The following is a 15,274-nucleotide window of genomic DNA, read 5'->3' on the forward strand; positions in this document are numbered from 1 at the left end:
AAACAAAAAATGCCAGGATGGAAAAAAGGAGGTGTCGAGAGGGGAGGAAAAAAAAACAAACAAACCACCAACAGAAAGAGCAACAACAACAGAAAAAAGAGAGGAAGAAACAGAAAGTGGCAGGTTGGCCATATTGGAGTAGGAAGTGGACATGTAGGTCGGCCATATTGGAGCAAGAAGTGAGACAGGAGGTCGGCCATAGTGGAGCAGGATGCGAGACTGAAGGTCGGCCATAGTGTAGCAGGACAATTAAAATAAAAAGCTAGAGGGACATCTGGTGACCTTTGAAGTTGCCTCAAGAAACAGTCCAAGGGAGGAGTGTAGGGAAGAGAGAAGCCAGGCCCCAGGAAGGAGGAAAACAGTTGAATGAGAAGTTGGCAAGGAGCGTTAGAATGAAATGGATGAGTTCCTTGCCCCAAAGGAAGTCAATACAGGGATAGATGTTCTGCCAGGAGTAGTTTTTTCTGAGACTGGACTGGAAGTCTCACTCAGCCCACTAGCCTCTTTAGATGATCTAGCGGCCTAGAAAGAAAAGCAAGATTCAAGGAGGAGGAGGAAGGGCGGGGGAATCAAACAGTTTTTTTTTTTTTAAAGGAATTTGTTCAGAAGCAGCATTGATTTAGGCCTGAGGTCGAGCAGCTGGGAAAAGGTCCACACCACAAACAGAGCACGAGATGATCTGGTTCCACGGGTTACTGGATGAGGGAAGGAGCATCACCAAGAGGAGAAGGCGAGAGAGAGACAGACAGACGGACACACACGCACACATCGAGGCAGGCAGGCAGAGGGAGACAGGAGAGAAAGGTTGGGGTGGGGGGAACAAGAATTGAAATGTTAGACTGGGCATGCACAGCGTGTTAGAACAATGACTATATTCAAGTTAGTTGCATCACAGCTGCGTGGGGGAAGGCAGGATTTCCAGGGGGGTGAGGAGCGGGGAGGTTGCTGCAGAGGTGCTGTTTATCAGAGCCGCCCCACAGGTGCAAAAGAAAAGGACAGTTGTTCATAGATGTATCTGAACCCCGGGGCGCATCGCTTGGCTGGGGAGGGTCGGGGGAGCATTCAGTGACCTGTATTGGAATCTGGCAGCTTCAGAAACCACAGGGAGTGGGGGATAGGGGTAGGTCCTCCAAAACGTGACTCAGCTGTCCCCGCCCAAGCTGGGTTAGCCTAAGCATGGGGAACGAGGCCAGCACCCCAAAACTTTATGAAGCATTGAAATCGAATAGTCCATGTTGCCCAAGCAAAGCTCCTGGTGAGGGACACCTGGGACTGACTGAGCAAACGCGAAGGGTCTCGGTAGCTGTTTGTAACCTGCTAGGGAAGAGGCAAACCCACAGGTTCTCCTACAAGACTTCCTCCACACCCCAAGTTGGTAGATGGAAGGGGAGAGAGGTCCGCTGTGCAGCTGGCCCCTACATGCAGAGAAGGGCCAGTATGACAAAGGCACGAGGAAAGACTAAGGGTGCAATCCCAGAGGCCACTGAAGGCAATGGAAAGCTTCCTTATGACCACAGCAGGCTTTGGGGCAGGTTCTGGCAGAGTAAAGTGTGTGACTCTCGAGGCGGTGAAGGAATGGACTTGGGGAGCCGCCAAGCTTCTGGCTGAGAGGAACAGGTGGTCGTGGTGGTGGTGGTGGTGGTGGTGAGGGAATCAGGATAGGGCAAGGTCAGGCTGGGTCTCTGCAAAGCCATCCCCATGGTGCGATGCATCGGGCACGGCATGGCCTCTGGACGGCACCCTGGACGTTTTCCAAGCCGCCTAGATGACCTGAGTGCCAAACTCCCATGGATTTGCGGTACCCTATAATGGGATTTTTCCAACGTCAAAGGCATCTGTGCGCCTAGCTCATTTAGATGCCCTGCTCCAAAACTCTTCGCCTAGCGTTTCTCAATGGGGTTTTCAGCTTAACAGCCCCTTTACACTAAATCAACAATTTTTGCAACTACAAAAGAGTTAAAAAAACCCCTGTGTCAGTGCTAATGGTGCTACACGACTGGCCGCTATTGTGTGTGCGCGGCGAGAGGTTGCCAGGGAACACAACCTGCACGTGTGGCATGGGAGGGCGAGATTTTCTTTGCTTCAGACTGTAATAAAATGAGCAAATGTCTTATGACACCCCCGTCCCCAATTGTGCTTTTTTGTGATCCCCGGGAGGCTCTCGACCAGCTGGTGGCGAAACGCTGCCTTAGATGGGTGCCTAAATCACAGCCCTGAGACCCTAGATTGGCCAAGGCATGTGCGGGGGCACAATCCTGCACCAGCAGGGAATGGAAGAGAGGGTCTAGGAGGGCTTAGGCACCTGTGGCCCTAGGTATCTGCTAGCATCTAGAGAGGACAGAAGAGCATAGGAGCGGCCACGCTGGGTCAGACCGATGGCCCATCTAGCCCAGCGTCCTGTCATCTGATGGTGGCCAGTGCCAGAGGCCTGATGTCAGGACATGATGGCTTCCCTGCCAGATACTCTGGTCTGCAGCGGGGTGATGGAGTGGGTCTAGGTGAATTGCCTCGGTGGCGTTACCTGTCGGGTCTCCATACCTAGGGAGGATCCCCCCCACCCCCGCACCCGAACTGCAGCTCCTGACTGGTCCTTTGGAGTCCTGTATGCGCCAGGCCAGACACAACCGAGTCAGGCGCCCATGGACCGGCAAAGGGAAATCAGCCCCAAATTGTCATCATGAGAACTGAACAGATGAAGGGATCTGGTATATTGGGGGGGACACCACTGCTTGTCATGGGCCAGTGTAACACTGCAAGATTGAGTGGAGTGGAGTGGGGGGGGCAGGGAGTCTGGCCATGCACAGACACCCCCACCCCTACCCTGCAGAACGAGCTCAATGGCACCATGGGGGGGGGCTGGGGGCTGCCTCTCGGCTGGGAGCTGGCTGGGGCCGAAGGCTGCTCCCAGGAACTGACAAACAGCACCTGTGCTGGGCTCTCGGCATCTGGATGCCGGTTAGCACTGGGGGGGTGGGGGGAACGTGCAAAGGGAGCAGCTCAGATCCTTTCGGGGACGGGTCCATTTTGCTCACGTGACGTGGCTCAAAACCCAGTGCAGCCACGGCGGCCGGGCTGGGGGAGGGGGGCACCCACCCTTGAATCCACTGGGTTTTTTTACACCCCAAGGAGCAAAATTTGGGACTTTTCAGTAGGATTGGTGGGGGAGGGGTTGAAACACGGACTGTGGATGGGACATGGGACAAGCCCTTCCCAGGGTGCTGTCGCTCAGCGGGGACAGGGGGATCAGGCTCAGCACGGGTGCTGGGGACAATCTGGCAGAGAAGGGGTGGGGTGCGAGGAGAGGATCAGGGTGTCAGTCGGGGAGGGGAAGGTCGGGGAGGTTTAAGGGCTAGAAACTGGCTTTTGTTACCTTGCCTTGTGGCCTCAGAAAGCTGGACAGCCACTGTGAGCACTGTTCGCATCGGCAAGAACAACAGAAGCAAGTGAACCCAGCTGCACCCTCAGTGCTACCGCAGACGAGCCCGCGTGGAATGGGGAGTGGGGAGGCGCCTGGGGGGGGGGTCTACTCCAAATCTTCATCAACCTGCCCTAGGGGCTCCCAGCGCCCCACCCCCTTCGCCCACCATCTCACATGTCCCCCTCGGAAAGAATGCGGGCCCAGAGCTGCTGCGGAGGTCGAAGCCACAATGGTCCCCCCGCCCCACTGCAGAGCCGTGAATGGGCCCAGTGTGTATTGGGGGAGCCCGCAGTGCACTGGGTGAAGATGCATGGGGAGCGGGATTATCTGGAGGGGGCCGGAGACGGGAGGGAGACAACCCCCCCCTTAGGAAGCATCCATTGGGATCTTGCTAACAGAGAGCACTGGGCGTGGCTAATGTTTGTGGGCGGAGCCTGGCACAGGCATCAATGGGCTACTGATTCCTCGCTGAGCTCAACATCAAACTGCTCTGAGGTCGGACTCTGAACACAGCCGAGCAACCAAACACCTCGTTCCACAGGAGTCTCCCCAGCATGAATGTCAGCTCCACATCCCACTGTCCCTGGCCATAAATTGCTGCTCCTCTCCCCAGTAGAGAGCTGCATGCACCAGGAGACACCAGAGGAGGGCGCCTCCTGTGGATACAGACTGGGACCCACAAGATCACTTTGTGGGGAGCGTGGGGGGAGTGGTGGGGGGGTACCCACTTGCAATTGCAAGCACAGTGGGCTCTGAAGGGACTTCAAGCCTGTCTAGGATCTAAGGGCAAACTGATCAATGTCTCTCCTTAGAAAAGGGTGACTGACAGGCATGGCCCACCCCAACCGACGGGAGGAGGGTGGAAATGGAGCTGGGGTGGGGAGCTCAGAAGAGACGAATCCTACTTCGACCCTCAGACCATGTGTGACGCGAGTTTGCTGGTCTCAGCTCAGTGCCTAGTTCAGTGCTGCGGGCTCAGCAGAGCTGATTGCACATCTCACCTCCCCTGAGGCAGCTGCCTCCCCCAGGTACACAGATACCTCCCCGCTCACCTGTGGCAAGCTCCGGGATGGAGGCCAAAAGGCAGCAACAGAAAACGTGTGCTGTCAGATCACAGCCTCTCGGGCAAGTTAATCCCACCCTCCCCTGCAGACACAGCAAGAAAAGCACGGCTCTGTGTCCCCCTGCGGCTGCTCTAGAGATGAACTACCTGCTGTTGTCCCTGGATCCTCATGTATTCCATCCTCTGCTTGATGTGTTTGCTTTTGTCTGGGCTTCCCTGCTGGCTCTGCTTCAGCCTGGAGGCCGGATTCACCATCTTCATGGCTGGAATGGAAACCCCGCCACTCTGTTGAGACACACAGGGTTGGGGGTTAATTCCCACAGACACATGAGCCAACCTAACGCTCGCTCCGGTTCCGGGCGTGGGAGGCAGCTGGTTGGGGCCAGCCAGCGGCATTCCTGGCCTTGCTTCCCGGGGGCAGATCTCGCAGTACTTTGTGGGTGAGATCCACAGGGCCCGTGCGATGCCAACAGGGGTGAGATTTTCATCAGCGCTCCACACCGACCTGCCCCGCATTGAAATCGGTCCCTCAGTTGGAGCAGACTTAGGCCAACATTACGGCCTAGATCCTCAAAGGTATTTAGGCCCCTAACTGCTATCGATCAGGATCTAGACCCAAGCGCTTTAGAAAAGCTCACCCCTATGTGGACTGAGTGGTAAACGCAGACCCTCTGGGCAGGGGCTGGCACCCACGTTACGGCTCCTATAGAACAGTGCATTGGGTCCGCGAGCGTAACCGAGCCTGCATTTGCTGCTTTTCACTAGTAGGTTTCTCCCCACAACCCCAAGCTCCTGGCAGCATTTCTGGCACAGCAAGACCCTCTTCAGGAGAACCTTGCTTTGATACAGCCTGGCTGGGCCAACCCATGGCTCCTGGCCCGGGGCACTGTTAGCAGTTCCAGCTTTGCCAGCTCTTGCCACTTCCAAGTCATGGGAGTTTTCGTGTTTTGATCAGTTCCCTGGCTCTGAGCATCACAGCACGATGAGAGGAGCTGGGCTTTCAGTCTGAAACAACGGGAAGCACCAGGCAGCAGGGGCTGCAGATTGATGTTTGACATCGTGGCGCCTAAAGGCTCAAAAGCACAAGGCAAAAAGACAAAGGACCTCATATGTATCATTTAAAGAAAAAGTCCAGCTATTTTGGTGTGCCTGACTCATGATTTTTGAATCTCAGGGGAGGCCCAGGCTGGCAGTTAGGCCCATCACCATAGCCTCAGACCCAGGCAGTCCAGAACATGTGAGGATTTCTGGGGGGGAGCCAAGCTTTGCTCATGGCCCCAGGTCTGTAACATGGAGCCAAACCAAAACCCTGGCTCTCCATCCCCCCAAACTTTGGGGCAGAATGTGTCTTGGGAAGAGGGGTCACCAAAGAGAGGCGGCAAAGGACGGAGCTGTTCAAAAAGCGGCACACTTATGCAGTTACCACATCGTAACTCTCCATCAGAAAGACAGAAAACAAGTGAGTCTTAAGGGGCCTCCTGGTATTTTGGGGATTAAATTTCTCTTGGGGGCGGATGATCACCCTGAGATTCTCTGGCATTGGAAACACATCCCTTCGGTACTGCCCCATGCTGGAAACGGGCCACCAGAGCCTCTGCCATGCAGAGTCCAGCCTTCCAAATGACTTCCCTGCACTTCTCAGTGAGCACAGGGGCTTGTTTCCCAGAGGGCTGCAGGGGCATCCCCACCATGCATGGTGGCTTCCGCTCAGATCCACCCGTGCTGTGTGATATCCACACCCACGCAGCGTCCCTCAGCATCCCGAGATACAAATTAACCAGGGACCCGACACTCTTGTCTCCTGGGAGCGTCGCCGGCAAATGTCCGAGTGCGGGGACTGGGGGAACAACATGCCTGGGATGTCAGAGCAGAAGACCTGACACCGGAGTGGAGATGCATCCCTTGCTCACCCAATTTGATGGCATGATTCCAGATTTACTCTAGCGAATTTGATGGAGTTACTCCAGCTTTACTCTGGGGTAACTGAGATCAGAATCCGTCTTGGCACCTTTCTTCTCCAGTGTGATGTGAAGCACCAGCAGCCCCATGCAGAAAGCACAATGGTAAAAACCAATGTGCCCACAGAGGGATACCTAGAGAGGCAAATGAATGTGCTCACAGTGGGTACTGAGCACCCACAGCTCCAGCTAAGGACAATGGAAACTGCAGGTGCTCAACACCTCTGAAACCAGGCCCTTGATTTAGGTGCCAAACTATGGAATTGGGTGCGTAATTTTAGGCATCTGGGTTAGAAATTGTTGGCCAAACATCTGTGCTTGAGATGGGCCCAAACCTACTTGCAGAGCCAAATACCCCTGTACTGCTGGGGAGGTTTGAAATCCAAGCCTGGATCCAGACCCCACGTTTTGCAAACAGCTCCAAGGCCTAGTAGACGTCTGAGACAAAAAACAGGTTCCAAAAGTCCCTCATTTGGGGTTTTTCCCAAACCTGGATCTTGATGCTGCAGCCAGATCCCATCTTCGACCAATAACTCAACTCCCCCGTTCTTTCCACACCAAGATCACCCTAATCCCTCTCCCCCGGGGGGTCCCAATTATACACATGGTTTGATATGTTCAGAAATGAACGGGAAACTTCGCGTTTGCATTTTCGGTCCCAGGATAGGTGAGAGATTTGATTGGAACAACCTCTGTTGGTGAACGAGACAAGGTTTCAAGTGTGCATAACACTCCTCTTCAGGGCTGGGAAATGCAGGACAAGCTCTGTGAAAGCTTGTCTCTTTCACCAACAGAAGTTGGTCCAATAAAAGATATTACCTCCCCCGCCTTGTCCATCAGCACGTTCTCATCAGGTAGGTCTGCAATGCAACCAGCAGGGACTAGGGAAAAACCACTGAAACCAATGGAAAACCGAAAGCAGACGGAATGCATCCCGGCTCGATGAGAGGATGCATTTGAAAGCGAAAGAAAGAGAGATGCTTTGAGACAGAGGCAGATTTCCAGGTGGGAATCATGACAGTGGGAATAAAGCAGTTTTTATTAGCTATCCACGTACAGTTTGAGATACAGAAGCTGGTGAGAAGGGCAGCACAAAGAAAAGATTAATCTGTAAGCAGACAGAGGTCCTGTAACTTGGGCGGATATCAAGGCTGCACCCAAGGAATAGCTAGTAACCAATCACTGCAATCGTTTGCCCCATGTAGTTCCTTATTATTGTTTCCTGGAGTGCATGCTAGCATTCTAGCCATGTGCACACAGACTGCCTTTCTGGTGCCTCTTCCAAACTCTTCCATCCTGCAACCTGTGCTCCTCTCTCCAAGTTCCATGCAGGTTGCTACAGTTATTATGGAAAGACACTAGCAGATCTGGGACCAGCTACAATGGGTGCATAAACGGAGTCTTTCCATCTGGGCTTTGTAAAGGAATGCTGAGCAGGACGTGCGCTGAACTGAAATTTAGGCCAGGCTTGAGCATCCTAACCCAGGAGCTGTAAATGGATGGACCATCATTTCAGTGACACAGAAATCAGGCCCATGACACTAGATTCAGCAGAATAGTAAATGAGTGAGGCTAAATGGGCCATACAAGAGAAGTCCAGTGTGTCAGCCAGCCAGCCTAGAGTAAAGTGAGGTGAGTTGAGATGCGCTGTTCTAGGGAGCAGCCTGATTTCTCGCTGTCTGTTTTTTGGGCTCTTGTGGGTTATCATTCTGAATTCTAAGATATAAAGTCATGCTACGCTGCAACCTTCCAGCAGGCGTATTTCTGTCTGCGTCTAAGTTCTCTGTGTGCATGCTGTGAACATATAATAACACTGCCCAGCTATGTTCTGGTGTGAAATGCTGCCTGTTGCAGTGATTACAGACAAGGGTGAGCTATTACATTTGGATCTGGGTCTCAAACAGCCCAGAAATTTAGGGTGATCAGGGGTGAATTTGCATCTGATTAGTGACCGATTCAGCCAAACCCTAGCTAAGTGGCCTCCTGTTTCAAGACCTTTGTTTTGTGACGCATCCAGGCAACCACAGGTCCTGGTACTGTAGCGATAAATAAAACTTTTCTCATTTACACACAGGGTCTGTCTATACGGCCATCAGAGATGTGACCGGCGTTCGGATACCAACAGCAGCAAAGCCATGGCAGCATGCAAGGGACCCTGGGTAGCTAGCCGGTGCTGCCGCAGCTTCACCATTACTCATACCTAAGCTATCTGAATTACAGCTGCTCGCGTACGTCTATATGAGCTGCAATCACCCGACTGCAGTGTAGACAGACCCTGTGGCCCCTCTACACCAATCCATCTGTGTAACCAGAACTGAAGTGGCAGCAAACAACAGCGACATCCATTTAAAGTCCCATTTACACAGGCGCAGCGATGTCCAAGGGGCCTTAATGTAAGCAAGAACCAGGCCCAGTATAATTGCTACGAAGGGAAAAGGGATTCATTCATTCATAAAAGCTGAGGGTTAATAAAGGAATAAGGCGAGTTCTGACTGGTGGAGTTCTCTCCACCCCCTTCCCCCATCAGCTCTTCAGCAAGAAGCCTGGTCCTTGCAGATTCCATTTGCAACCAATCTGGACAGCTTCAGGAGCTCCGCTCTGGGATTTAATTAGGACCATCTGCCACTTAGCAAGGCCACTTAAAGTGCAATTAGTCAGAAAAGTGAGAGACACGGAAAAGTCTCCATCCTTTTACTCACAAATGGAGGGGATCTAACGTGGTGTCCCTAAGGGTACGTCTACATGGCAAAGAAAAATCCGGGGCAGTGAGTCTCACGGCCTGGGCCAACTGACTTGGGCTTGCCAGGCTAAAAGTAGCCATGTAGATGTTTAGGTTTGGACTGGAGCCGGGGCTCTGAGACCCTTTGCGCTCGCTGGATTTCAGAGTCTGGGCTCCAGCATGAGCGGGAACATCGTCCCTGCTTTTAGCCCTGAAGCCTGAGCCAGGCTCTGAGATTTGGTGTCGCGGGTTTTTCTTTGCAGCGCTGACATACTCTGATTAACACAATGCAGAGCAGGGGCCCTTTATACGGGACCTGATCCTGCCCTCAATCCCATGGGCATGAAACTGGAATAACGGCACAGAAATTAATATGGTTACTCCAGATGGACACAGGTTAAGATGTAAATTTCAGCAGAACTTGGCTCTCAGTGCTCATCCTATGCTAAAATTACCTCTCAAACCTGCCACTAAGGCCCCGTGTGGAATGTCTCCCTTGTCATCTGCCTTCTCTTCCCAGGTCTCTTGGGTCCCCCCCATTCTTATCTGGACCTGATTTTACTGCCTTGGGGTTGATCAGCAAACTTGACATCCAGCCATCCAGCTACAGTTTGAATTTGAACCCAGCAGCCAGCACTCGAGTTCCAAATCGAGTTCCAAAGCAGAGGGGTGGCCAGGGTCTCAGTGGTTAACTGGGGCCTGACACACCCTGACACACTTGTTTCCAGGTCTGTGCCATGCCATGAAGCCAGTCACCCTTCCCCTACCGGATGGCATCGGAACACGGGGGCAATGGATGAAGACTGCTGACTGTGGTCTAATTCAGCGCTAACACCCAGCTGGGAGACAAGGTGTAAAAAATCCATCACAAGGCTCATGAGAGAAAGACAGAGAGCGATGCCAGGTGGGCCAGTTCGTCTGCAAAGAGCCTGCTGCCTTTCCGGTTCACGTGCCACCAGTCTCCGTTATTTCTCCCCCCCTTTTGCAGTTATCACAGGGTCTGTCCAAATGTCGGGGGAAGAGGAGGGGACGTTTTTTACACCTCGGCTGGATTCTCAGGAAAGGGGTGGGGCCGGGGAGAGACGGAGGAAGAGAAGGCATCAGAGGGAATCCGAGCGTAGAGCACAAGAAGAAGAATAACAGAAAATAAACCTTAGGACTGTCGAGCGGAAGCTGCGGCTTGGGGAGCAGAGGCGGCTTGGTCCCGCTCAGAGATGACCTTCTGGGAGCATCAGCCTCATCCTGTCCTGAATCCACGGTCCTGGCATGCCAGCAACTGTGTTCAAGATCCCCCGAGCCCTCCTTTAGCCCTCTGTCATCCTGAGACCCCAGCTGTCCCAGCAGCTCTCTCCGGAATATAAATTCAGCTGACGGGTGGATATTGATTTCATTAAAGGTCATCTCCAGCTCACGGATAGTTTCTTCAAGGCTGTCCAGTCTTTGGTATGTGCATTCACAAATCTCGTGGCTGCTTAGACTTGCAAAGCTGAGAGGAGACATTTCCTCTTTGGTTTTGCCTTCTAGGTCCGGTTCGTGTTCTCTCTCTGCTGGGGACCCTCCAGTATTTGAGGCTGCCTTGGTCTCCTCTCCATCCGCAAGTCGGTCTAGGGTTCTCTGTCCAGAGGTGGCTCTGTGCTCACTGGATCTCGATGAAGCACTGAAGTGCTCCTCAGGAGGCTGTATCGTGAGTTGTTCAGACACCTGGTGGTTTGGATCTTTGCCTGGGAAAGATCTTGGTCTTGGTGTTGGACACTTTGAGGCTGGACAGCCAGTGAGGTCTTCCCTTTGTGCCGGCTTGCTAGCCCCACGGGGGTCTTCAGAAGCGGGGGGCATCCTCTCCGAGCTTGGATAAGTTCTCCTGGCTTTGGGTTCTGTGACATCGCTGTGAAATCCCACGGCTGCTTTAGACCCTTCGCCTTCGTCAGTGATGGAGGAGACCTTCTCGGAACCCACTTCAGGGTCTGTGGCTTCTTTCACGAGATTGATGAGGGGTTTGTCCTCCACACGGACAATTGGCCCGTAGGCCACAGTCTCACAGCTGCCTTCCTCTCTGGCATTCAATGTCCCAACCTTTTCTCCTCCCTCCTCAACCAAGGGGTTCCCTCCATCCTTTGACAGAGACTGGGTCAGGGGGGTTCTTACTAAGAATGCTCTCTCTCCTGGAGCACCTCCAGGCTGGAGGGGGGAGGCTTGGCTGCTCCCAGGTGCTGATGGAGCCTGCTCTAAGAAATCAGATGGCACCCAGATGAGAGATTTTTCCTCTCTTTCAGCCTGGTTCTCAGGGCTGCTTGACAAGAGCCCCAACCCCTCCAAGTTTCTCTCAGTTTCCGCCATGGCATGTGTAGGCTCAACATGTGAAGATCCTTCCATTCCCACCTCTCTGGTTCTGGACTGGTCAGCGCACTGACGGCTGCCTGTTTCTGCAGCCACCTCCTGCTCTGCTTCAGATGAAGGTGGGTCAGACACCCACTCGGTGAGCACAATCTGAGGGAGGGGGACAGCCGGACTGGCTGGAGAGGCCGATTCCTATGGAGAAAATTCAGACCAGTTAACAGCAGGCGGGAAGTGGGAGTTTACCATGCAAATGAACAAAGCTGAGTGCTTCTTAGAAGGTAATCCTGCCTAACCTGGGCTGCCAACTTCACAATCCACCCACTGGGTCTGTAATCCCAGACTATCCAGCCACTTCTGCAGCCCCTGAGCGCTGGGCCACGCCTGACGCACAACAACTCAAGAGGGAGGGCTTGGTTTCAGTAACCCCTTTGGGGAATGGTGACTTAGGCACCTCTCGATGCCATTAGAGGCCCACTGGACTGTACAGTGCACCTGGGTACGTGAGAGGAGCCAATGGGAGTTAGGCACCTAACCAGCATAGATGCTGCCCTCGGGAACACGCAGCCAACGTGCTGCTTAAAAAGCCTGCCGACAGAGCTGAAATCAGGATTAAAGATGACTGCGGAGGAGATGCAGTGGGCTGCAGGTCCCTACAATGAAGAAATCCCCAGAGAAGGAGCCGAGTCGGCCTTTATCCTACCCGATACTATTACATTAGCACATCAGAAGGGCCAGGCTGGGTCAGACCAATGGTCCGGCTAGCCCCTGGTCCTGTCTTCAGAGGGAATGAACAGAACAGGGCAATTATCCAGCAATCCAGCCCATTGTCCAGTCCCAGTTTCTGGCACTCAGAGACTAGGAACACACAAGGGGTGTGTCTCTGACATGCTTGGCTAATACATTCTGGAGACAGAGGGGCCTGGGACCCCCCCAAGCTGTGCACTGCAGGGAGGTGTTAGTGTTTTCAGGGGTAGGGGATTCTGTGCTGGCAGGACTTCCTTTGTCTGCAGCTGGGGGCTAGCAAGGGACTCTGCCCAGGCCCTCCACACACACACACACACACACACACACACACACACACACACACACACACACACACACACACACACACACACACACACACACACACACACACACACACACACACACACCCCCGCCCCATAGCGCTTACCTGGACCGACAGCTGGCAGCTGGAGTCTGTTCCAGCATCAGGCTGGCTGGCCGCTGCAGCCTAGTGGCAGAACAGGGCAACAAGACGGGTTATTCTGCTCCTCCTGCCGTGCCTGGCTGGGGCTGCCCCATTTCCCGGGATTCGTGGTGTGGGAACAACCGCACATGGGGTGCCCCGACGCAGCAGGTCTCATTCTATCACCACCCTCTGGGGTTCTAGGATCCAGCAGAGGCAGGTGGGGGAAGGAGGGGAAAAAGGCAAGGCCAGGCACCGACATCCAGGACCAGAGCTGGGCCTGAGCCAACCCCCCCAGGATCTAAATACTCCTGCCAGAAAGAGGAAGGGGCTGGCGGCAGAGACTCACTGGGGAGCAGCTTCCACACCGTCCCCACCCAGCAGCTGGAGATTCAGCTCCCCCCATTCCACGCTCGATTCCACGCAGCACACACTGGGCAGAAAAGGCAGCACAGAGGTGCCACTCTGGTGCAGAAGGGGAGCGCGGCTGCTGGTGTCGGGAGAGGGACGCGTCGGGAGATGGGACTGCAGAAGAGGGAAAGAGATTGACACAAACAGAGAAGGGCAGAGGGCAGCAGAACAGCCGGGGATGGGGACGCGCAGGGCGGCATCACGTCTCCTCTTGGTACAGCAGAGCTCCTTGGCTGCCATGCTCTGAGCCGTGGGCCATGCCAATGGCTCCCGTCAATAAAGGGCGAGGCGGCGGCTGGGCGCGGGGCATGTTTTGAGATGCTGCCCCCTGGCCAGCTTCTAGAGCACCTCCCAGCACAGAGCCAGGGGCAGAGGGTGAGTCACAGGTTGGTTGGATCTGACTCTTGTTCGGCGGGCGACAGTGGAGGAGGAGATGAGCCATGGGGAGGGAGGGTGGATGCCCAAGGGCTCCGCTGACCCAGCTGTTTGGGTTGCAGGCAGGATTGGCCCCAGCACTGGAATCTGCCGGGAACCCTCTACTTCCCAGCTCCAAAGGGAAGGCCCGGAGGAGAGTTACTCTCTGCAGCAGCGACTGGCTCTGCATAGCACTGAGCCCGGAGTGGACTGGAGGGGCCCGGCTCTCTTGCTGGCTGGCTGGATCCCCAGGGTGTGACGGCCCTTGGGCCTGGAAGGATCATGCCCACGGCTCTTGGACAGAATCCTACCCTCTCCCCCCGGTTCCTTCCCTCCGTCTCTTCGCCCCGGCTCTTCCCCACCCCCAGGCTCCTGGGTTCAGCTCCCCCAGGCCCATCTTCTCCCCTCTCTGACTGGCAGCTGTACCCTCTGCCCTCCCACTCTGTGCCATGCCCTCTTTGGCTTTACCCCCTTCCAGCCTCCTGTTTTCTGTGCTCTCGCCTGCCAGCCAGCCCTCGGTCGTCTTCTCCCACCTACACCCGACCCAACGGGGCCATTGCAGGTCCAAACGCCAGACCCTGACCCAATGGAGAACCCGGGTGTCTCCTACGACTGGCCACCTGGCTAGGCCCCTGCACAGCTCAGACCAGATCATGCGCCAGGGGCGTGGCCATTGTCTCCAGGGCACAACATGCATCGCCGTTCCAGTGAGGCATCCTGCGTGCAGTGACGAGACCCTTCCATCCTCCTCGGGTGGGAGCTGGCACCTCCTCCACACACACACCTGTGCCCCACCCACGTGGGTGCAGAGCCTGGCCCCTAGGGGCAGCGCCAGGGGCTGCTGCTCTGGTGGTTAGTGCTCAGTCTCGTGCTGTGTCAGTACAGCCCGCGCCAGCGTCGGGGAGGGATGTGGAGGCTGTGAGGAGCAGTTAGTTTGTTAATCCAGAGAGCGCGTGAAAGGGGAGAGCCGATGGGAGAGGTGGCTGGGCAGAGGTGCAGCGGCAGCCAGCCAGGAGGAAGAGGGCGTTGCGATCGGGCACGAGCTGTTACCTTCCATCCTTCAGCTGCCAGCGTGGCCCCATTGGGCCACAAGTCTGCGGGAGCGGGGGAGACGGCAGCCGCGAGCCGGTCGCAGCGGAACTTGGGGATAAATGGGGAGCCAGAGCTTCTCTGAAACACCTAGGGAGTCAGAACACGGTGGGTTGTGCAGCAGAAATAAAATGGGCAGAGGGAGCCCTGGGCCTGCCGCTGCCTAGCCTGGCCTCGTCCTAGACGCGCTGATGCCAGCTCGCAGACGGCGAGACAGCGGCTCTTCTCGGCTGTGCACTGGTGTGGGGGTGTTAAAGTGACAGCCAGAACCCTGGCCACAGAGACGCTCCTCCCCTGGAACTACATGTGCCCTGCGGCGTCCGGTCTGTCCACCGGGGACGGAGAATCCCAGTCCAGCCTGGGACGGAGCCCGAGGGGAACACAGGGTCTCTGGTGGCTCTGATTCTGGGACAAGGAGCTTGTTTCTCCTGCCTGCCGCTCTCATCACGGCCTGGCTCATGCACTCCCCTGGCACTCTGTCCGATGGGGGTGTCTGCAAACGGGTTTCAAGCGGGGCTGAAAGCCCAAACTAGATACTCGGTGGGGTTTGGACCAGGGAACCCCCGGTGCTAGCCAGCCACGGGGGAACACAATAGGACCCAAGAAGTATCCCGGACATCTAGCCCTCGGCTCTGTCTGATGTGTGGAAATGGGGCAAGTGCCAGCTTTTGGGGGAGATTTC

The 15,274-nt window shown here is 55.1% G+C and overlaps 1 protein-coding gene across 1 annotated transcript in view; it reads right to left on the minus strand.

Moving 5' to 3' along the window:
- Positions 1-387: 387 nt before the first annotated feature.
- Positions 388-15,274, minus strand: part of SRCIN1 (SRC kinase signaling inhibitor 1) — a 176,938-nt gene continuing 162,051 nt past the window's right edge. The window contains 2 exon segments of the mRNA XM_050935301.1: positions 388-522; positions 4,629-4,766. Of these exon segments, the coding sequence (XP_050791258.1) occupies positions 388-522; positions 4,629-4,766 (273 nt within the window).

This window comes from Gopherus flavomarginatus, chromosome 25 (assembly GCF_025201925.1).
Source record: "Gopherus flavomarginatus isolate rGopFla2 chromosome 25, rGopFla2.mat.asm, whole genome shotgun sequence".
Classification (NCBI taxonomy): Eukaryota; Metazoa; Chordata; order Testudines; family Testudinidae; genus Gopherus; species Gopherus flavomarginatus.